We start from the raw sequence: 22,383 nt of genomic DNA on the forward strand, positions 1-22,383 counted from the left end.
GCTCCCTTTTAAGCATCAACTATGGAAGCGCACTTCAGTACAAAGTGGTTGCAGGTAACAATGATGTTAAATTGTATATAGCCTCCCTTCCTAGTGGTTATCTAAGTCCTCACCTGGTTGTGTTCCACAGTTAACCCGCACAACAAGAAGCCTTAGCTTGAGCTGGGCTGGAATTCTGCATCCTTTCACAATGTCTAAATTGGGTTAGTGGAATATAGTATGGAAGTTTTAATCCTGTAGCTTCAAGTGGAATGGAGTGCTTTAGGTAACAGAAGCTCCTCACACGAGGCTGTCTGTACTCTTCTCTTTACCCAAAAGAGCTCACCTGAGGCCTCATGACTACCTGACCCCTGCTGCTGGAAGTTAACTTGAGAATGTCTGAGGCCAGCTATTCTGCAGACAGTGGCACACCTATATAAGTTGTGATCTTGCTGTTACTGCCTGGCTGTGCTTGTGTTGCAACTGCAACTCTCAGGAAATGGGCAGGAGCCCTACCAGAGTCTCCTGAATTCCAGCTTTCCTCAAAAGGATTGAAGAGTCCTAGCCCTCCTTATGATGCCCTACCCTATGTTTGTTAAAAGGGCTCTGCATATCTACAGTTAGAGTACCTGAACAAGAGAGTACATTTGAATAGCTTGACACTTGCAGAGTTGTTTTTCACTTGTTGATAATTATTTGCTTAGTTTTTACATGTTTTATCCTGTTTAGAGGAAACTTTAAGCATTTTGCTTTCCAAGTGGTTGGTTCATGAATATCCTGTAGCAACCTAATTCTGTTACAGGGATAAAAATTATTGAAATCCAAAGCCCTAAGTAATCCCTTGGGTAGACCTGGCAGAGATCCTTCCTTCTGAGAGAGGGAGAAATGGTGGCAGAAGGGAGGATAGACACCCCACTCCAGCTCTCTTGGCCCGGGGTTCTTCCACATATCTTAGTTTTACTATGCAAGGCTGTAGCCAAGCAGGATCTCATGCTGTGCTGGACTTTACCCTCTCAGCAAATAAAGGCCTACTATCACATCCGGCATACTAACTCTCTCTTAGTTGCAACAGCGATACTGCAGGAGGGAACTATGTCATGGGAAAGAGGAGTCACAGCTTCCACAGGTGTGCCCTTTCTTAGCTGCTGAGGTGAAAGGTCCCTGGTTTTCATTTTTGCTTTTAACAGTAATTATGGTTTTTGGTTCAACTGAAAGGACCAGCTAGTCGGTAATGGGAAAGATTCTGACCACAGTGAGTCACTGTTGGTTTGAACAGACAATACTCAGAATGCTGGACTAGCTAGGCCTTGGGACTGATCCAGCAGGATGAGAAAACAGGCTGACCTGGGGTAGGGCAAAGTTAGCTAGACCACCACAAGTGTGTATTCAGAAGCTCAGGCTGCAACAACTGAACCTCATCCCATAAAACAGCACTCTGGGAGCCTCCCTATGCCCTGTCCCAACCATGGTATCAAGCTCTGAGTTGAGTGACTTCCTCTCGCACTGCGCTGCAATCCATCATGGCAGGCCTCCCAAGATTCTGATATCCCTGCCTGTTCCGCTGGATGGCACTATGTAATGTGGATGTAATGGAATAAGTTTTATACGCTGTCATCACTGCCATACATTAGACTATAAGCTTTAAGCTGTGTTCTGTCAACTTCACTACAGGACCTGCACCAACTGTCATACTTATTTCATTGACCACAGAAAACGAGGGAGCCAGCTGGGCTCCACAGTGCTAGAGAAGGGATTTAGGAGCAACTGTGCAGATGGCCCCTCTCCATCTTGCAATTCTGCAAGAAGACTAGGGCCTTGACAGGTGTGTCAAGTCATGTCAACTGGAATCTCAGAAATGTAGAGTTGGAAGGAGTCCCAAGGGTCATCTAGTCCAACCCCCTGCAATGCAGGAACCTCAGCTAAAGCATCCGTGACTGATGGTCATCCAGCCTCTGTTTGAAAACCTCCAATAGAGGGTCCACCACCTTCTGAAGAAGACCATTCCACTGTCAAACAGCTTTTGCTGTCACAAAGTTCTTCCTGGTATTTAGTCAGAATCTCTTTTTGTGTGTGTGTAACTTTAATCCAATGGTTTGGGTCCTACCCTCCAGAGAAGGGGAAACAATTTTGCTCCAGCTTCCATGTGACAGCACTTTAGATATTTGAAAATGGCTATCATCTCTTAGTCTTCTCTACCGGGCTAAACAGCCCCAGCTCCCTCAACCATTCCTCATAAGACTTTGTTTCCAAATCCCTTATCATCTTGGTTACCCTCCTTCGCACATGTTTCGGCTTGTCAATAATCTTAAAACTGCCCAGAACTGGACACGGCACTCCAAGTGTGGTCTGACCAAGGCAGAATAGAGCAGTACTATTGCTTCCATTGAACACGCCCATCCCAAGCATTCAGGAATATTAAACGGTCCCCCTAACACCACAAGATGGAATAACAGCCACTGCAAATCCAAATCTCACCAGGAAGTGATCCATACATAATGGTGGGGTGACCTGTAGTCCTCACTTATTACCAGATCATTCCCAGCTCCTCCTTCAGTAGCATCTCTAGAGATGTATAGGCCTGGTGGGGGGAGAATCTTAGGAAAAAATGTGGAATCCCCCCTCCCAGGCCTTCACATCTCTAACCACCACCAAGACTACCTGCATTAGCTCAGGAAGGAAGGCTGTTGAGCAGCAGAGCAGGCTTTACACCAACCAGATCCCTGTTCAGTCTCTGATCCATTGTCAATAAAATACATCCAATTCCAGCTTCCAGACACATTTCTACCTAGTTAGATAGAATTCCTATGAACGATGGCAACCTGCACCCAGTGCTGGGCTTTGGGCTCTCAAATTTATGCTAAAATTGGTGCCCTCCCACCTCTCTTGTGCTCTGTTCTACAGCATTGTTGTGGTACACTGGTCACACTACCCTAAAACTGCCTCTGCACCCCCAGTGTTGGTGCTGCTTCAAGTATCGGGACGGAGGGAGGATGTGCAAACTGGGTCAGATCAAGCCTGCCCAGCCCATCCACACAGGTGATACATGCCAGGTGAGCCACCTCATCTACAGTCAAACTGTGGGTGAGAGTTGCTTGCATTTTGGACTGACTTGGCTTCTAACAACAGGAGGTGAGAGATGGCAGGTTGGCATGCCATCCCAAATCGTGTCAGGTGAGGGATGGCCCTGAAGAGGCAACCGCCTTAATACATTGGATACTCCTGCCCTTCACTGGCCATCTGCCATCCCCCAGCGCCATAACACCCTGTGCCTCTTAGAGGCCCTCAAGTTCTTCCTCCACTCAGACACAACCTCCACAAGCCGAAATGCTTTCTAATACCAGCACTTCAACCAGCTGAGAAGCCAGCAAACCTCCAAGAATGAAATTAATTGTGGTGGCACACAAGAGTTTGTGGTGCACCATGTTTTTATTGCTGTTTTTTTTTGCTCTGCTTTATGCTGACAGGCACCTTGTGAATCCTTAAGAGTTTAAAGGGGAAAATATGGGAAAACTTCCAATAAACAAAAAATAAAATAAATTTGAACCCGCCAGTGCCCATAACTTTGATACAGGCTGGGTGCGCCCTCTAATGCCTGCTGCACCAACCTGCAGCTACAAATCAAAATCAATTGGAACTCCCAACCAAAGGTGGCACCTCGGGTTGGCTGGCTATTTAAAACCTTTTAACCTATCATTCCGTATAATTAAATCTATAAAGGTCCGTATAGTTAAAGCTATGGTTTTCCCAGTAGTGATGTATGGAAGTGAGAGCTGGACCATAAAGAAGGCTGATCGCTGAAGAATTGATGCTTTTGAATTATGGTGCTGGAGGAAACTCTTGAGAGTCCCATGGACTGCAAGAAGATCAAACCTCTCCATTCTGAAGGAAATCAGCCCTGAGTGCTCACTGGAAGGACAGATCGTGAAGCTGAGGCTCCAATACTTTGGGCACCTCATGAGAAGAGAAGACTCCCTGGAAAATACCCTGATGTTGGGAAAGATGGAGGACACAAGGAGAAGGGGACGACAGAGGACGAGATGCTTGGACAGTGTTCTCGAAGCTACCAGCATGAGTTTGACCAAACTGCGGAAGGCAGTGGAAGACAGGAGTGCCTGGCATGCTCTGGTCCAGGGGGTCACGAAGAGTCGGACACGACTAAACGACTAAACAACAATAACAATGTTAATTTCCATGCTGCAAAACAAAACCTTCACCAGCTTACTGCTGCACAGCAATATTCAGAGCATCAGAGCAGGGCATGCTGTCTTGTCTTTTGAGAGCAATTGGTCTCCTGCCCATTATGGCTTCCATGGGATTTCCCCACAGCAAACTGTAAGAGACAGGTGTCTTCTGCTCTATAGTTACAGATTCTGACTAAACGTCAAGAAGAACTTTCTGTTCGACAGCAGAAGAGACTCCCACGAGAGGTGGCGCACTCTCCTTCCTTGCAGGTTTTTAAGCAGAGGTTGGATGGTCATCTGTTATGTATGATCCAGATCAGATTGCAGGGGGTTGCACTTGATGACCCCTGGAGTCCCTTCCAACTCTACAATTCTGTGATTCTATATTGTTCATTGAATTGATGCTTTTGAATTCTGGTGCTGGAGGAGACTCTTGAGAGTCCCACGGACTGCAAGAAGATCAAACCTCTCCATTCTGAAGGAAATCAGCCCAGAGTGCTCACTGGAAGGTCAGATCCTGAAGTTGAGGCTCCAATACTTTGGCCACCTCATGAGAAGAGAAGACTCCCTGGAAAAGACCCTGATGTTGGGAAAGATGGAGGGCACAAGGAGAAGGGGATGACAGAGGACGAGATGGTGGGACAGTGTTCTCGAAGCTACCAGCATGAGTTTGACCAAACTGCAGGAGGCAGCGGAAGACAGGAGTGCCTGGTGTGCTCTGGTCCATGGGGTCACGAAGAGTCGGACACGACTAAACGACTAAACAACAACAACCAATCATTCAAGTCAATTTCAGACATAATTACGAATTCACAATAAAAATCAAACCAGCAAGTAGTCAAAGTGGTGATTCAGGTTTGTTTGTCTTTTGCACTGGCTGGTGGGGTGTTTTTTTGGTGGTAGTTATGGTTTTGCGGGGGAGGAGGCAGGGTTGGCCCCATTTTGGCACCTGGGGGAACCACAAAAGGAAAGCCCTTCCTTCCCACCTGGGGAAAAGGGGTGAGCGAAGATCCGCATCAGGAACAGCGGTGTGAACGCAGGGCGGCGGTGCCTCTGCGGGGGGGGGGCGCTCCAGCGAGTTCCTTCGCAGGAAACCCGTCTCCATCCCCTCGCATGAAGGCACGTCTGAGCGAAGTCCCACGGACCCGGCAGAACAACATTTCCCAGTAGCCCCGATGGGGGGAAGGCGGCGTTAATCTTCCGTCAAGACGCCGAAACGCCCTGTGGGAATTGTAGTTTTCTTACCTTCCGTTTAGAACGCACAGGCTGCGTACCCTGAGAAGCTTATTTGCAGGGCGAACAGTGCGCCTTCCGAGTGTGGTGCATGCTGGGATTTTTTTGTTTTCGTTTTTTCTCTCCCTGCCTCGCGGTTTCTGTGGGAATTGTAGTCCTAAGTCTGGGCACTGAGGCGGGAGGGATAGCCCGAGTGGACTTGCTTTCCCATGATGCTCCTCGGCAAACCCGCTGTTGTGACCGGAATCAGCTTTAGTAAGATGGCGGCGATGTTGGCGGCGCAGTGAGTTGCTGGTAACGTCGGGAAGGGCTACAGGTGAGGCGCACCCGCGTGTCCCCCGGCCGCCGTCGGTGTTTCCAGCGACTGCAAATAGGGAAGGCTATCCAAGAAGAAGGGCTGCCGCTGGAGGCAGAAGGGCTGCTGGCTTCAGGTCAGCGGTAGTTGCGGGCGCCTCGCGGCGTCGCTTCCCTCGCCTTGGTTTGTTTCCAGACGCTCAGCCCTGACGGGGATGGTGCCAGAATAAACACAGAGGTTTGTGCACCCGGGTTCGTGGGAGGAAGAGACGTTGTTGCTGTTTGTTTGTTAAATTTGTATCCTGCTTTTCCTCCCCATTTTATCCTCACAACAGCCCTGTGAGGTAGGCTAGGCCGAGAGTGTGTGACTTGGCCCAAGGTCACCCTGTGGCTTCATCACCAAGTGGGGATTTGAACTCCGGCCTCCTAGGACCCAGTCTGGCACTCTAACCCAGGCACAGGCAAACTCCAGCCCTCCAGATGTTTGGGACTACAATTCTCATCATCCCTAGCTAACAGGACCAGTGGTCAGGGATGATGGGAACTGTAGTCCCAAACATCTGGAGGGCCGGAGTTTGCCTATGCCTGCTCTAACCACTACCCCACATGGACTCCCATGCAGAGTGGGGCATTTCTAGCCTGACCTGAGCTCCACTGTCTTACCTTCTACAACACCAAACCTGCTCCAGCTCAAAGAACAAGTTTCTCCCTCCAGCTTTAGGGAGTGAGCTGGGTGCAAGAATTTGGGAAGAATGAAGTCTTGATTGTTCTGTTAAAGTTTGTGCTGAAATAACTGTGATTGTCATTGTGTATCGTGTGCCACTTTTTCCAAGATAAAATTTTATTTTATGCTCTATTTTTATGTTGAAATATGTTTTATTTGTTACATTTAATTATATCCCACTTTTCTTCCAAAGAGCTCATAGTAGTATTTCCTCCCTCTCCCAGCTTTTATCTTCACAACCAATCTGTGCATGACTGAGGGGAGATATGGTCCCAGGTCTCCCTTTTTCATCAGTCAGACACTTTTGCTGCTATACCATACAGTCATAGAACCAGCATGCCTATATGCAGAAGAACTACTTGTTGTTGGACATGATGATTTTTGTGTGTGCGTGCGCATGTGTTTTTCCACTACCAGTATATATGAATTTGAAACAATTGCTCATTGGCAGACTTTAATTTATTTCAGTCTATGTGACATTTATAAATTTGTCCTGATCAATTTTGGGGCTTCTCCTCTAAAAACAGGCCAGCTGTGTTAAAACTGGTAGCAATAGCCTGTTTAATCAGTATTTATTCTAAGAGGACCATGTTGAGAATGGAGTAGAAGGCAATATGCCAAGACTGCCACCTTCTCAAAATAGCCTGCCAGCAAATCCTCTTTCAGAGATGCCATCCCCTCCACAGATTCATTTTTTATGTCTGAATCAGTAACTGGGAGGGGTTCAGGTGGCATTTCTCTTGGGAATCAGGGGCTCCAACTGTTGGTCCCTCACCAACTTCCACACCTTGAAAACTTGCTCAGGATTTTAAGAATGACATAATTGGTGTATAATGCAAGGAGTGAGATTTCAGATTCTTAATTAAGCTATATCCACAGACAGTTGGGGCAATTCCATACTGAAGCAGGTCTCCAAGCCCCCTTCCTCTTCCTAATAACTTCTGTATATTAATACCATCAACAAAACTTTTTTAATCCAGATGGCTGGGGAAACTGTTGAAAAGAGAGAGAGAGATTCTTCACCCCTCAAGGAAGAGCGGAGACGCTCACGTTCAGCTGAACGAGAGCGAGACAGGAAAGGCTCCCCCGTCACAAAGGACAGGAAAAGACACCGCTCCCGTGAGAGGAGGAGAGGCAGTCGATCAAGATCCCGATCTAGGTCCAAATCGACTGAGAGGTAAGGCCAGATTATAGGTCAATTTGGTTTGCTGCAAGGATGATGAAGGCTAGTCAGCCTTGAGTGTCTTAAGTAAGCAGGGAATGCTGTTAGCTTCAGCTGTTTTTATTTGGCTATTAGTAGGATTCAACAATCCAGCACTGAACTAGATTTTGGACTCAAACCAACGATTTACCGAGGTAGCATCCAGTTTCTCAGAGCAGTTACTTTCAAATGCTTTCGGGGTGGACTTAGTAACAGTCACAATCTATTCCCAACAGAAATGGTGCTTACATAAGTTCAAGGACACCCAGTGCATGTCCTTTGTAGACATACTGTTCTGCATCCCTTGTTACACTGGGGCTAGGTAGTCGGTATTGTTGGTTTTGAAATAAAAAATGGGTACAAAGTTTTCCTAAACTACACTGATAGAGCTTGGTTTCTAAGACTTGCAAACACTGTTCATGCTAAACAGATTACAGTGTATCACTTTACTTAATATAACGCATCTGCTTTCTTTGGGGAAGGGAGCTTGTGAGACAATGCAAGTTAGTGAAGCCCAACCAATGAAAATGTTGCTCTGTCCTAATTCTCTCCTGAATTTGAGCTGTGGCTAATCTTTTTTTTTCCTTTTCATTTTTAAGAAAGAAAATGGAGGTTCTTATGATGCTGAATTCAGTGCTCTGTGCCAAATTCAGCACTTCAGAGGCACTGTTGCAGAGTTACATCCACTCAGTCTTGATTACATTTATTGTCAATTTCTATGCCTTTCCAGGTCTGCTGTACAGATAAACCACAGCTGTACCCTTTATATAAAGGCTGAGTTGATGGGTGTGAGCAAAACATAAAGGGACTATATCTATAGGAGGATGCTAATTTAATTTGGTGGGATTGAACAGTTTCTACAGTTGGTTGGTTGATTTCTATTGATTCAGGTTTCTGCTGTCTGATGGAAGGGGTGGCTTGATCTGTGTGCATTGAAATCAGTTATTCGCATGTAAACCATTTGTTTGTAGAGAGCGGCGATATAAAGAGCGGGAGCGAGACAAAGAGCGGGAGCGCAGCAAGAAGGACCGGGATCGTGAGAAAGATGGGCACCGGAGGGACAAGGACCGTAAACGGTCCAGGTAAAACACTGTTTCCTAGACAATGAATGCAGTTACTTCTGAGGTGTCGCAGCTGTTGTGGAATATAGCATTGCTTCATGGGTAGCTGGGGTGGAAACATGATGAAAAAGATACCTACAATTTCACCATTTTAGCTTTATGTTTGGATTTAAGGAGAAGTTTAATCTAACTTCTTGGGTTAACAGGTTACTATTATGGGAATTAAGGGACGCGGGTGGCGCTGTGGGTAAAAGCCTCAGCGCCTAGGGCTTGCCGATCGAAAGGTCGGCGGTTCGAATCCCCGCGGCGGGGTGCGCTCCCGTCGATCGGTCCCAGCGCCTGCCAACCTAGCAGTTCGAAAGCACCCCCGGGTGCAAGTAGATAAATAGGGACCGCTTACTGGCGGGAAGGTAAACGGCGTTTCCGTGTGCTGCGCTGGATCGCCAGATGCAGCTTTGTCACGCTGGCCACGTGACCCGGAAGTGTCTTCGGACAGCGCTGGCCCCTGGCCTCTTAAGTGAGATGGGCGCACAACCCCAGAGTCTGTCAAGACTGGCCCGTAAGGGCAGGGGTACCTTTATTATGGGAATTGGGCTCAAGGTACAAGGCCTAGGTTGTTGTTGAAAGGGCAGTAGCATCTACAGTTACCATGAGTGACTGGTGATGAGGATTTGTTCAATAGATTTATTTAAATTTGGATATATTTAAATATTTATAATCCATACTTTCATAAAGTAGATCAGAATGGTGAGTAACATACCAAATATAATAAAATCAGTAAAGTAGTCCATAAAAATATGATTAAAAACATCAGCAGATACTAGTTGGTTAAAAAGAGAAATTCAGATTTCAAAGGCCTGTCTAAATAATTGAAGACATCTAAAAGAAGGGAGGGAAAGTTCCTGCTGAACCTCTACTGGTAGGGAGCTCCACAGGGCTTGCCACACTAAAGGAATGGTCCGTCATTGAGGCCAGCTGAACCTGAGGGACTGAACCTAGATCCACCCAGTGAAATGTGGTAACCGCAACTCCTGACTCTTCTATCCCTCTGGCACAGGAGCTCCTCTCCAAGTCGGAACAAAGACTCCAAATCCAGGAAGGACAGAGATTCTCGCAGAGGAGATGATGATGATGATTCATTGTCAAAGAAGGAGAAGGTAACTGCATGTACCTTCTAGATGTCCAGTGCTTGTTCAGTTCTCTGTAACATGTACAGTTAAGCTGGGTGGGTTTGAATCCCCACAGCACCAAGTCCATGTATATTTTTCAAAGTGTGTTTCTAGGATGGCATAGATAAGAACCTTTTGTTGGTTGAAAGGCCTTATAGTATAAATCTCTGGTATGTTTCTGTTCTCTACTTCTTTATGCAGTATTTCTGGAAAGTGAGATGAAAGGGCAGCTCTTCTCAATTAATCAGGCTACTTAAAAACAGTTTTTCATATTCTCTTTCAGCCTTGCTACTTTGGAACTTTATAGCATAGCACTTTTTCCGTACAGCCAAAAGTATAGACCCCACAGCTTCAGTGATAGCAATTCCTACTTTTGGGGTTTCTCTCTCCCACCCCACTCACCTCCACCCCTGATTTTAACATGCACTTATTTTGTTCACAGGCCCAGCCACTTTCTCTGGAGGAGCTGCTGGCCAAGAAGAAAGCTGAGGAAGAGGCTGAAGCCAAGGTAAGAGCATGGGGCGTGCCTCCACTTTATTTTCCCCCACCTACCAATTCCATTTTTGCCCGGGTGAGGCCAGCAGGTGGGTGTATTGGATTACAGCAAGCTGTGTGTGTCTAAAGCTGTGCTTTGCTTCCTGGCATCTTCAGCAATACTTGATGAGGGAAGTACACAAGGTTTCCTTGCACGCTCAACATCTTGCTCTGATTTCTTGCAGCCAAAGTTCCTTTCCAAGGCAGAACGAGAGGCCGAGGCCTTGAAGCGACGGCAGCAGGAGGTGGAGGAGCGGCAGCGGCTCATAGAAGAGGAGAGGAAAAAGAGAAAACATTTCCAAGAAATGGGGAGGAAGATGCTAGGTAAAGATTACCTCTCAGGAGATCATCAGGTACAGTGGTACCTCGGAAGTTGAACAGAATCCATTCCAGAAGTCCGTTCGACTTCCAAGACGTTTGGAAACCAAGGCACGGCTTCCAGTTGGCTACAGGAAGCTCCTGCAGCCAATCGGAAGTCGTGTCGGACATTCGGGTTCCAAGGAACATTCACAAACCGGAACACTCACTTCCGGGTTTGTGGCGTTCAGGAGCCAAAGCGTTCAGGATCCAAGGTACAACTGTATTCAGCTTCAGGGGTATGATGTGATTCCCTGCTCTGAGCTTGTGTCCTGATGCCACGTTTCCTGACATTCTGCCATTTACTACAGAAGACCCCCAGGAGAGGGAGCGGCGTGAGCGGAGAGAGCGCATGGAACGAGAGACCAATGGCAATGAAGATGAGGAAGGGCGGCAAAAAATCCGTGAGGAGAAAGATAAGAGTAAGGAACTTCATGCCATCAAGGTAATGCTAGGCCATTTCATTTTCTCTCTGTAAGAAGTATAGAGATGAGGATTAATGGGTTTGAGCAAGGGAACTGGGATAGGAGAGTGTCTTTGATGTGCATCCAAGTGGCCGAAGTTGAATTCATTGATCAATTTAATGCAATCATACCAGTTTTTTGAGTGAATCATCACAGTTTTCTATGTCCTGAAAAATATATTATTGGTGTGGGTTGTTTGTCACAGTAGACCCACTCACAAAATCAACCTGACAGTGCCAACGTACTTTCAACCTCCCAAAAAGCCAGCTTTAGAAAATGGTCCGTAAAATTGTTTGATCACTTTTCATCACTCATTTATTGTCCTTTACATGACTTCATAACCTTAAGGCTAGGCTACTGTAATGACTTTTCTTTGGGGGTTCCTGAGTTTTTGAAATGTACACCTGAAGAAGAAAGCAACAGCCCAGTTCTTAACAGGAACACATCTTCAGACACAGCGGTTTGGAGTTTTCAGCATTGGAATAGAAGGCTTCCCCCCCCCTTTGCTTTGCTGCGGCAAAACTGGGCCAAGATCAGAACCTATGCAAATTCATTCTTCCTGCTTTTTCCTGGGTCTTTGTTCCCAAGGTCCAATGATTATACACATGTTTTCTGGGCTGGGAATGAAACGGATGATCTGGATATGAGCCCAAGTGAGCAAAAAGCTGATTTGGGAACCAATGCAGAGTCTGAACTGTTAGCCGGGGTGTCCCTAGTTCAGATTGCACTTCTGTCACTACAGGGCCTTAGGGAGACTCTTGTCTTGTCAGCCTCAGGCACGTATCAGAAATATGAGGAATAATAATACTGACCCACCTTACAGGGCTGTCATATATGAAGCGTCTGGAAAACTTAAAAAGAGCAGCATACGTGTTTATTGTAATTGTGATCCAACCAGTGTGTGAATTGGATTATAGCAAGCTTTAAGGTATATTTTGCTCCTTAGCGTGTTCAGCAACAATCCTTGTCTCTTCGCAGTCAGACTGAATTCTTGCAAAGGAAGAAGTTTCCTTGCAAACTTCCTTTGTGTTTCATTGGGAAATGTTGTCTTGTTTTTCCTTTGGAAAAGTCTGAGAGGGCATGAACTGAATAAATAAATAAATACCCATGTCCCCTTAGGAGCGGTACTTGGGTGGGGTCAAGAAGCGGAGACGTACTCGGCATCTGAATGACCGCAAATTTGTCTTTGAGTGGGATGCTTCCGAAGACACTTCCATTGACTACAATCCCCTGTGAGTATTGCTGTGGGAGGCAGGTTCCGTATGGGATGCTGTGGGTGTCCGCAGAGCCACATATCTATCCTTGCTCCTGGGAACAACCTGAAAATCCCATTTCCTCCTTAGCCGGTATAGCTGACACAAATGAAGCAGGAATATTCCCATCCCTGTGAGAGGAAGATGACTAGAGGTCTGGGATTTGGGATTTGTAGAAAAACTACATCCTTGTACCCTAAAAATACAAATTCTCACATGGCAGTGAGTTGTGCAAATTGAGTGGGCTTGTGGAAAAAATTGAGATGGGGTTCTGGGAGTTCCTAACCAGATTCTAACCACCTACAGTTTGGAGTGTATACAGTACCATCTGACATTCTGTTCAACAGGTACAAGGAGCGACATCAGGTTCAGCTGCTGGGACGTGGCTTCATTGCTGGCATTGACTTGAAACAGCAGAAGCGGGAGCAGTCGCGTTTTTATGGAGACCTGATGGAGAAGCGGCGCACGCTGGAGGAGAAAGAGCAAGAAGAGTAAGTTACATCCAGGACGGGAGGAAGGCAGGTGTTGGTGTTTCAAAGTTTATGATGACGTTTCCCCATCTGATGAGGGAACAGTAAACTTTTGTGGTTTTGCTGGATGTTGGTGTTCAGGTGGATATGGGAAGACATTCTGTGCTTTCATCACATGTACAAGGATTGGTGGGTTGTTGTTTTTTTCAATTCAACCAACCAAAACTCTCTGACAGGGAAAGTCCGACTCTTAAGAGTTCATTGTGAGGAGTATAAATCATGAAAATTGTTCAAATTATATGCATACTCTATTAATAGATCAAATCCATTGTTGGGTTTTTTAGCCACACATGCCATTCAGCATCTACAGAAGTAATGAATAGGTTACTTGAGCCACCTTGTGCTCACCAGTTTTCTTTTCTGGCTAGAGTTTTGTGCTTTTAGCAGTGGGGCTTGCTAAACCTCGCCACGGTGGCAAAAAGTGGCGGCAGTCTGCAAGTTCTCCTGGCGGTAGTAGGAGGCAGTGGCAGAAGCTGTGGCAGCCTGCCTCAGTGAGGCCTTGCAGGCCGCCACTACTATTGCTGCCACTGCAAGGCCTTGCAGGCAACCATTACTGCCACTACCATGACAAGGCCTTTGCAGGCTGCCACCACATCTGCCCCCCGGCCTTTGCTGATTCTACTGCTGCCAGGCTGCTGCCACCGCTGCTGCTTAGTGGGCATGCTGGCAGTCTGGCACTCCCAGATTATTTGTATTCACTATGACTCATTGCCGTGCTGTGGATTGTCCTGAATACCACCATTGGGTAGTCAAACCCAAAACTAAAAGTCCTGTTTGGATGCATTTTACCTTGACTGATTAAAGTGATTAAATCAGTGATTAAGTGACCATGAGGTGATTGATAATATTATCATTTATCCGTTTTAGACCCCTAAGTAGCAGCAGTCGCCAGGACATTGTCATTTTCGCCTTTGCATAGTTCCATGTTTATTTCAGACATTGTGGTAGATTGTGATGTTTTGCTGGTGATAACATTGCAATGTTTAGCTGGGGATACATTGCAATGTTGAAAACCAGATGCCGCCTAATCCTCACACATACTGTGATTCGTGATATATTGCCAGGTAAAATATTATGAAACAGTTATCATGATGTGAACGTCTAACCAGTTTTGGACGAAATCTCAATATATCACCCAATCCTATTCCAGGCATAGTTAATAGGTTGCAGTAAGCAAAGTTTTGTGCGAGTGTGGGCAAATAAGAGCAGCCCTCTTCCAGTTTCCTGGGTTTTTCTTTGCTTTTGTCTTCTACCATTTTGGCCTGCCTGTTCTGACCCTGTTGGGCTCTTCCTTCTTCGTAGGGCACGTCTGCGTAAGCTGCGTAAAAAGGAGGCCAAGCAACGCTGGGATGACAGGCATTGGTCTCAAAAGAAACTGGATGAGATGACAGACAGGGACTGGCGTATCTTCCGGGAGGACTACAGCATCACCACCAAAGGAGGCAAGATCCCCAACCCTATTCGTTCCTGGAAAGACTCTTCGCTGCCCCCTCACATCTTGGAGGTCATTGACAAATGCGGCTACAAGGTGAGATTCATAAAGATGGATTTGCCCTTCTGTTAACCATTGAAACTTCAGTTTATTTTGAGAGACTGTATAGTGTATATTTTAAATCCTGTTTTAAAGTATAAAAGTATATATTTTAAAATGATCATTTTAAAAAGAAAGATCATTTAGTTTATGGGGGTGGGTGTTGTTGAACAGGGACTGAGCATCATAGCTTCTGGAGATCAGCTTTGTTCTTGAAAGGACATATTGTTTTGGATGTTGTTGAGGGCTAAGAGTCAGGATTCCTGGTTCTGTTGCTGACTGCTTGAATTCCCTTTGATTCCTCCCAAGAAGTCTAGTGCTTTCCTGAAGGTTTTATGCCCGTTTTCCACAGGAACCAACTCCTATTCAGCGTCAAGCCATTCCTATTGGTCTGCAGAACCGTGACATCATTGGCGTGGCAGAAACTGGCAGTGGTAAAACAGCTGCCTTCCTTATCCCATTGCTGGTGTGGATCACAACACTTCCCAAGATTGACAGGTGAGGGAGGGAGTGATGGGTGCTGCGGCAGGTTAGGCCTCTTTTCCAGAGAGGGGGAAATGAAATGGACATTGGAGGGTCCTGGTTTGGGTCTGGGTCCAATGTTCACATGCAAATGATTCTTCAGCACCATGGTTTGCACTGGTGCTCTCAATCGCCTGGCATTCTTCTGTGAGGGAGTGATATTTATCTAATACCACACATCAAGTACAGTGGTATCTTGGTTCTTGAACTTAATCCTTTCCGGGAGTCCATTCAACTCCCGAAAACATTTGAAAACCAAGGTGCGGCTTCTGATTGGCTGCAGGAGCTTCCTGCACTCAATCGGAAGCCGCATTGGATGTTTGGCTTCCAAAAAGCATTCACAAACCAGAACACTTACTTCCGGGTTTGTGGCGTTCAGGAGCCAATTTGTTCAGGAACCAAGGTAATCTGTTTGGGAAGCCTTTGTAACCCCCCCAATATTTCAGTAACTTTTGGTGGCAAAGCTCAGAATTGTGCTAGTCACTTCTCACCCCTGTTTTTGTGTGTATGTGAGAATGAGTGAGAGGTGGGGAGATGAGGATTTTTCTCCCATGGTAAAGCCATTGCTTCCAGGTGTGCAGCTTTGAGTGAGCAGGACCACAGTCATGGCGTGATAACAAACATAAGAATTGCTTTGCTCACATTGACAAAAAAAAAGTCAATCTTGTCCAGCAATGCTCTTTCCATCAGTGGCTACCCGGAGACTTCTGGGAAGCTCACAAACTAACCATGCTGGAGATAAGCCAAATCACCATGGATAGACGGCCCCACCCTCCACCCCTGTGTGCACTGCAGGGACCTCCTTGCAGCTTTTGTTGTGCTCCGGCTGTGTAAAGACCTGAATGGCTGGTGTCAACTTATGAACATAGAAAACTGCCTTGTTCGGAGTCAAACCATTGGTCCATCTACCTCAGCATTGTCTACACTGACTGGCAGTGGCTCTCCAGGGTTTCGGGCAGGTTTCTCCCAGCCCCACCTGGAGGTGCCAGGGATTGAACCTGCGACTTTCTGCATGCAAGGCATGTGCTGCACCGCTAAGCCAGGGGTAGGCAACCTAAGGCCCATGGGCCACAAGCGGCCCATGGGGGTCATTTAACCAGCCCACAAGCCACCCCCGAACTGAGCCGCCCACTCGGCAAGTCCCCACACACTGCCCTAAACTAGCACGGTGCAGCGCAGGGACTCGCTTCCGCAGTGCTGAAAATCGTGTCTGCGCATGCGCAGACGCCGAGAACATGTCTGCACAGACGCAGGCACCAGAAATCGCGTCTACGCAGACGCCGGAAATCATGGGTGTGCATGCAATCCGGCGCACGGAGGAATCTCCGCTGGAGTGAACCGGCCCAGGCGAGGTAAACCTTGCCAACCCCTGCACTAAATGATGACCCTTCCCCAGAAACCGTGGCTTCTAGGTGAGGTTGAAATAATCTGGTTCAGTTGGAACCCATTTACTTCACTGGGTTGACACTTTGGGGGGGGGGGCTTGTTTCCCCTCCGCCAAAAAAAATCACATGGCGCCCACCCTTACTTAATTTTGTTTCAGTGGTAGTCAGTAGATCGAGGTCACAAATGTATACATTTCTCACAGTCCAATCTAGCAGGCGGAAACCTGGGGCATTCATTGGTTGGGAGCCTGCCTTTGCTGTGAAGTCTTGTAGGCCAGAGAGGGATGGTTTCACACTGTCTGCTTCAACTCAGCGCGTGTTTTTTGTTCACTGCAGGATTGAGGAGTCGGATCAGGGACCCTATGCCGTCATCCTGGCTCCCACCCGTGAGCTGGCCCAGCAGATTGAGGAAGAGACCATCAAATTTGGAAAGCCCCTGGGCATCCGCACAGTGGCTGTTATTGGTGGCATCTCACGTGAGGATCAAGGCTTCCGCCTGCGCATGGGCTGTGAGGTGAGAGGGGCACCCTTCTGCTTTAAAAGTTAGGGTGGGTGGTCTGTAAGTCAATGCTGCTGCTGCTGCTGACACAACCAACTTCTCATCCTGCAATGGAGCTGCTTCTTCCTCTACTATATCCCCCTGCACACCCTCAGAATCAGTTCTAGAGGGTAGGGGGAGACGTTAGAGTAGATTTTAGGGGTACACAGTGGGAGGAGAGGAAATGGAAATCCTGTTGTACCAGCAGAACACTCTTGGCATATTGTTGGTTACAACCCTAAATGTTGACTTTGTGCATTAGCACAGTGCTCCTGTGAGTGATAAATGATGACACCCATTCATAGCTTAATATCCTCTTAACATCATGGCCTGGCTCACCTTCCTTGCCTGGATAGTACATTGGGAAATGTTGCACTGTTTCTTGAGTTTATCAGGGAAGGATGGGTAAAAGCTGTATGGACACAGGTTGCAAGGGTCATTTCCACCTCCATGTATCTGCTCTCTCTCGCTGAATGCCACAGATTGTTATTGCTACACCGGGCCGTCTGATTGACGTTTTGGAGAACCGTTATCTGGTGCTGAGCCGCTGCACCTATGTAGTACTGGATGAGGCTGACCGCATGATTGACATGGGCTTCGAGCCTGATGTGCAGAAGATCCTGGAGCACATACCTGTCACTAACCAGAAACCAGATACGGACGAGGCTGAAGACCCTGAAAAGATGTTGGCCAACTTCGAGTTGGGCAAGCACAAATATCGGCAGGTTAGTAGGGTTTGGATGCCTTGCTGTCACATCTGGTGTATTAACTTGTAAAAAGTAAAGCACTGGGGTTCAAGTCCACCATTGAGTTCCACCCTTTGACCCAAACACCCTTCCTTTAATCTGACCTGGTTAGCAATGTTTTTAAATTCACATGAGAAATAAGGCACTTTTTTTGAAGGGATGGAGGGTGTGGTTGGTGGCTGCTTATGGGCAGGGAGATGCTTTCACCTGAAAGCTGTTTCTTAGGAAACCATGTTCATTCCAGAGGGCAGTAGCCCACTAAACAGCACAAAGACTTTTAGTTGTTCAATAGAGCTTCCCTGTCTGCTCCTCTCTCCCCATATGCCCCCTGTGTGCCCTGTAAATTTGTTCTGGGGCTTACCTCTGTCCTCCAGAGCTGATTTACAGGGAGTGTAGGGAGAGGAGAGCGCCCTGAGACCTTCAGGTATAGGGCTGTATATTAATAATAATAATAATAATAGTCCTTGTGCTAATGGAACTGATCACTTGGGTTCCACCCAGAGTTCAGATTCATAGGCACAAAAGATGAGGCGGTTAAGAGGATGGTTGATGTTAGTGGCCATTCCCTTTTCCGTGGAACATACTGAGTGTGCTTTGAGAGGGAGCGAGGCAGAACAAGGAGAACATTTAAGCTTGGGCACCATTCACAGTAAAAAAAAAACCAACTTACCAGCCAGAAATGGTAAAATGGTAGGATTAGATGCCCTTTGCAGGGTGAAGGATTCATTGATTTCCTTTATTTCTAGCTAAAATACCGCAAATGGAAGTGTGGAGACTTGTTTTAGCTATGATTGGAGGTAACTCTCTTAATAAAAGAACTCTCTTTGTGGCTTTGTACATAATTTCCTGCAATGTGATATTTGTGAAAATGCATTCCTCCTCTTTTCTGCTTAAATTGGAGGAGTTCCATTATGTGGGAGGAGAGGCAGACTGTCTTGCACTCATGCTCTCTCTTCTCCCCCCCCCCCCCCGCAGACTGTGATGTTCACAGCCACCATGCCCCCTGCTGTCGAGCGCCTGGCCCGCAGTTACCTGCGCCGCCCAGCGGTGGTCTACATTGGCTCTGCTGGCAAGCCACATGAGCGTGTGGAACAGAAGGTCTTCCTCATGTCAGAGTCGGAGAAGAGGTAACCGCTGGGGTGGGAGGTGGCGTCAAGTGGCTTGGTTTGTCTAGTTCAAACGAGGTAATGGGAGCCTTTGAGGCCTCTGTGCTTAAAAAGAGAACCCTTTGCAGAGGCAATTCACATCCATTTTATGCTTTATCTTCGCTCCTTCCAAAGTGTGGCATAAGCACATTTCTGGCTATGAAGTAAAGCCTCAACCCAAACATGGGGCTTCTGCCGTAATGTAATTTCCAGAGAAGGGGTACGTGGAATGAGCCAGCTTTCCTCATGACTTGAACCATGAAACGGTTCCCACATTACTCAAGCAGAGTGGGTGGAGGTCCAAAGGAACCATGTACCCTCCTGTCGGGAAACTGAAAATACCAGTGACTTAAAACGTGTGGAGAGAAACATGGTCTTGCAATTACCTGTGGGGTGGGATCAGTGGGTCAGGATAACGACCAGTGCATCCTTTCCTTGGTGTGAGTGCAGAAAAGAGAATGTGGCATGTGGCTTAGAGTTGCAGAGGGACCCCAGAATATCATTCAGTCCAGCCCCCCCCCCATATGCTTACTTGAATCTGGGTGCGTTACAAGTTCTAGCCCTCCTTTCTGCCAAGGAGCTCAAGGCTGTACACATGGTTTCCCCTGCCCTGTGATATTAGTCTTGTTTCTGGGTGTCATGGTACTGAACTGTTCCAAATGATGATACAGAGATGAGGCAAGTCTTTGGCACGGACGGTTAGAGATGTGTGCCAGAGGGCAGGGGTGCAACGTAACATTTCTGCTGAACAGATTGCATCTTCAGACCCCACCAACGTGCCTCACCTGTTTGCTTCTCCTCTCCTTTCCCCCTGTACAGGAAGAAACTGCTGAACATTTTGGAGCAGGGCTTTGACCCACCCATCATCATCTTTGTGAACCAGAAGAAGGGCTGTGATGTGCTGGCTAAATCCCTGGAGAAGATGGGGGTAAGTGGTAATCTCAGGAACTGTAAGTTCAAGAACTGCAGGTCCTGTGTCAAAGTATTTGAGGCCCATGTGAGATTAGCCAGCCCATCTTTGAGGCTCCCAGAATTGGCGTCCTTGTGTCCTTTGTCAAACTTCAGGAAGATACATAGGTGTTTCCTCTCACACAAATTATCAGAATAATGTGGTGTGGCTGTTGAGCTTATGGCAGCTGGTAAGACATTTTCTGGCTGACTCTGCTGAGCCCTGAATTGGCAGAATTCAATGCTCATTCTTGGTCTGGCAGTTGCCATCCCCACAAGCCCCTTGCAAGGTAATCCAACATCTCTTGGTATTCACTAGGAATGTCTGGGAATGATGGAGCACTCTGCCCTAGTGTCTTCTCTTGAAACATTTGGCTGTCTTTGTCTCTGGAGGAATTGTTGCTTGTTCATTGCCTTCTTGTTACTGTCCTCATTGCCCAAACAAACATCTGGCTTAATGTAACCCGTTGCTCTCCCATCTCTGCAGTACAATGCCTGTACCCTTCATGGCGGCAAAGGTCAGGAGCAGCGAGAGTTTGCCCTCTCCAACTTGAAGGCTGGTGCCAAGGATATTCTGGTGGCTACAGATGTGGCTGGACGTGGTATCGACATCCATGATGTGTCCATGGTGGTGAACTATGACATGGCCAAGAACATTGAAGGTGAGCTGTCCAGTGCTCTCTGCCTTTCTATAGAGATCTTCTGGGCACTTCCTGGGTCTTAGAGCAGAAAACTCTGTGCCTGTGAGGCATGGCTTCAGCAATTTGGGCCACCGAACGGGAGAGGCAGGGTGGCCGTGGTTGGCATGCTGTGCTGCTGAAGTCACAAAGTTGATGTAGGTCCTTCTAATTTCACATCTGGGAGTTGGCAGTGTGTAGTCACAAAGTGCACTTTGAAAGTCTGGGTCAAATCTTGTCTCTGCTGCTTTGGGCAAGCCCTTCTGCCTCAGCCTCCTCTGCAATGTGGAGTGTTAGTGATGGCCTACCTTTTTCTAGGACTGTTGAAAGGATTAATGTGATGTATGAAGTGCTTTGAACAGTGAAATTCTATACTAATACCTCAGCTTCATTTTCGTCTTTAATGGCTTTTCTGTAACTGTTAAGGGGTGATAGATTCAGGCAGGTAGTCTTGTTGGTCTGATGCAGTAGAAATATATTTTAAAAAAAATAAAAATTGTCCAGTAGCACCTTAGAGAGCAACTAAGTTTGTTCTTGGTATGAGCTTTCGCGTGTGTGTGTGTATTTTTCTGTTAAGGAGTGGTCAGTCTCTGTCCTTGACCCTGTAGTATGAGCCATCATTTAGATTTTCCATCCAGTACCAAAGGTTAGCCACATTTTAACACCTTCCTTCCTCCTTGCTTACAGATTATATTCACCGCATTGGCCGAACAGGACGAGCTGGCAAGAGCGGTGTAGCCATCTCTTTTGTCACCAAGGAGGACTCTGCTGTCTTCTATGACCTTAAGCAGGCTATCCTTGAGAGTCCGGTGTCTTCATGCCCTCCAGAACTGGCCAACCACCCAGATGCACAGCACAAGCCGGGAACCATCCTTACCAAGAAGCGGCGGGAAGAGACTATCTTTGCCTGAGTCCTGTAGGGTTGCTATTCAAGAGGCCCATCTGTGATTGCAGCCAGGGGACACTCTGGGCCACTGCCTGGAGCCTGGAGCAGACTGATAGAGTGAGAGCCTCCTGGTGAAATGGCTCTTTCTGGCCCACTTGCCTAGACCTTAAAGAGGCAGTGGCTTTTAATGTGCTTCCCCCTCCCCTTCAAACGTAGTAGGTACACCCCTTGAGCCATTGATGTGACACCTAGCAAAGAATTCAGGACCAAAGAATGAAGACTTCAATCTAAAAAATTAAAATGTCTCCTTGGGAATCCTGAGCTAGACAATTCTCCCTGCTTCCTTTTTCCTGGAGCCTTGCTTTACATTTGAGTTGGGAAGCTGAGCTAGGCCAGGCCTGCAGACGCACTGATTTGGGCCACTTGGTGGCTTTACGCCTGCCACCTCCTCTACTCCATGATCAAGCGAGACTCTGAGGATTTGTCCCGACTTTTGGGGGGAGGGGGGGTGATACAGCTTGTGGCACCCTGGCTGGGATGCTGCAGGGCCCTCCTTTCCTTCTCTGGTGAGAACATCACCCTGTTTCCAGTACCATGTTTCAGGGTGGTAATTTCAAGAGGAAGGGTGGGGTGAATTTCTTAACAAAACTTGATTTATTCAGAGGTTAGTACCGGCTACTTTCAGTAGAAGGGGACAGGTGATGTACAGAAAGACATTCATATTTTTCAATGATGTTTCTGTGCTTCTATAAATCCATGTGAAATGTTACTCAGGTCTGTCTCTTCCTTTACTCCTCCCTTTTCACAGATGCAAGTTCAAACTGTGTCTCCTCTGTAGAACTTGCATTCCTCTGTGCCCTGCTTCTGTGCCTTTTAAATGTAGCAATTGCTCTTACAAGCTATTTTTGAGACTATGAGCTAGAAGCAAGATAACCAGTTTTGCACTACTGATATAGTAAATCTTGTGTGTGTGAGGGCAGTAGCAGTAGTTGGAACAAAGCGGTGTTTGAAGCATGACAGCTGGA

The 22,383-nt window shown here is 47.0% G+C and overlaps 1 protein-coding gene across 2 annotated transcripts; it reads left to right on the forward strand.

Moving 5' to 3' along the window:
• Positions 1 to 5,608: 5,608 nt before the first annotated feature.
• On the forward strand, positions 5,609 to 22,127 carry DDX23 (DEAD-box helicase 23). 2 transcript variants are annotated; one of them, XM_053371506.1, is made up of 17 exons: positions 5,609 to 5,709; positions 7,392 to 7,588; positions 8,584 to 8,694; positions 9,731 to 9,830; positions 10,285 to 10,350; positions 10,562 to 10,700; positions 11,045 to 11,178; positions 12,317 to 12,429; positions 12,798 to 12,941; positions 14,283 to 14,508; positions 14,864 to 15,009; positions 16,755 to 16,932; positions 17,439 to 17,681; positions 18,678 to 18,829; positions 19,667 to 19,775; positions 20,283 to 20,457; positions 21,160 to 22,127. In XM_053371506.1, exons 2-17 carry the CDS (start codon positions 7,392 to 7,394, stop codon positions 21,381 to 21,383), a joined length of 2,457 nt encoding a protein of 818 aa, XP_053227481.1. In that variant the 5' UTR covers positions 5,609 to 5,709; the 3' UTR covers positions 21,384 to 22,127. The 2 variants fall into 2 exon arrangements, with proteins under 2 accessions (XP_053227481.1, XP_053227472.1); XM_053371497.1 differs by lacking the exon at positions 5,609 to 5,709 and adding an exon at positions 5,817 to 5,925.
• The last annotated feature ends 256 nt before the right edge of the window (positions 22,128 to 22,383 follow it).

This window comes from Podarcis raffonei, chromosome 2, assembly GCF_027172205.1.
Source record: "Podarcis raffonei isolate rPodRaf1 chromosome 2, rPodRaf1.pri, whole genome shotgun sequence".
NCBI lineage: Eukaryota > Metazoa > Chordata > Lepidosauria > Squamata > Lacertidae > Podarcis > Podarcis raffonei.

Excerpts from the sequence above, each read along its gene's own strand:
- DDX23 (XM_053371506.1), top strand. The coding sequence starts at position 7,392 with ATGGCTGGGGAAACTGTTGAAAAGAGAGAGAGAGATTCTTCACCCCTC. Across the intron at positions 12,430-12,797 it reads TCCATTGACTACAATCCCCT|GTACAAGGAGCGACATCAGG; the intron begins GTGAGTATTGCT and ends TCTGTTCAACAG. Across the intron at positions 12,942-14,282 it reads GAGGAGAAAGAGCAAGAAGA|GGCACGTCTGCGTAAGCTGC; the intron begins GTAAGTTACATC and ends CCTTCTTCGTAG.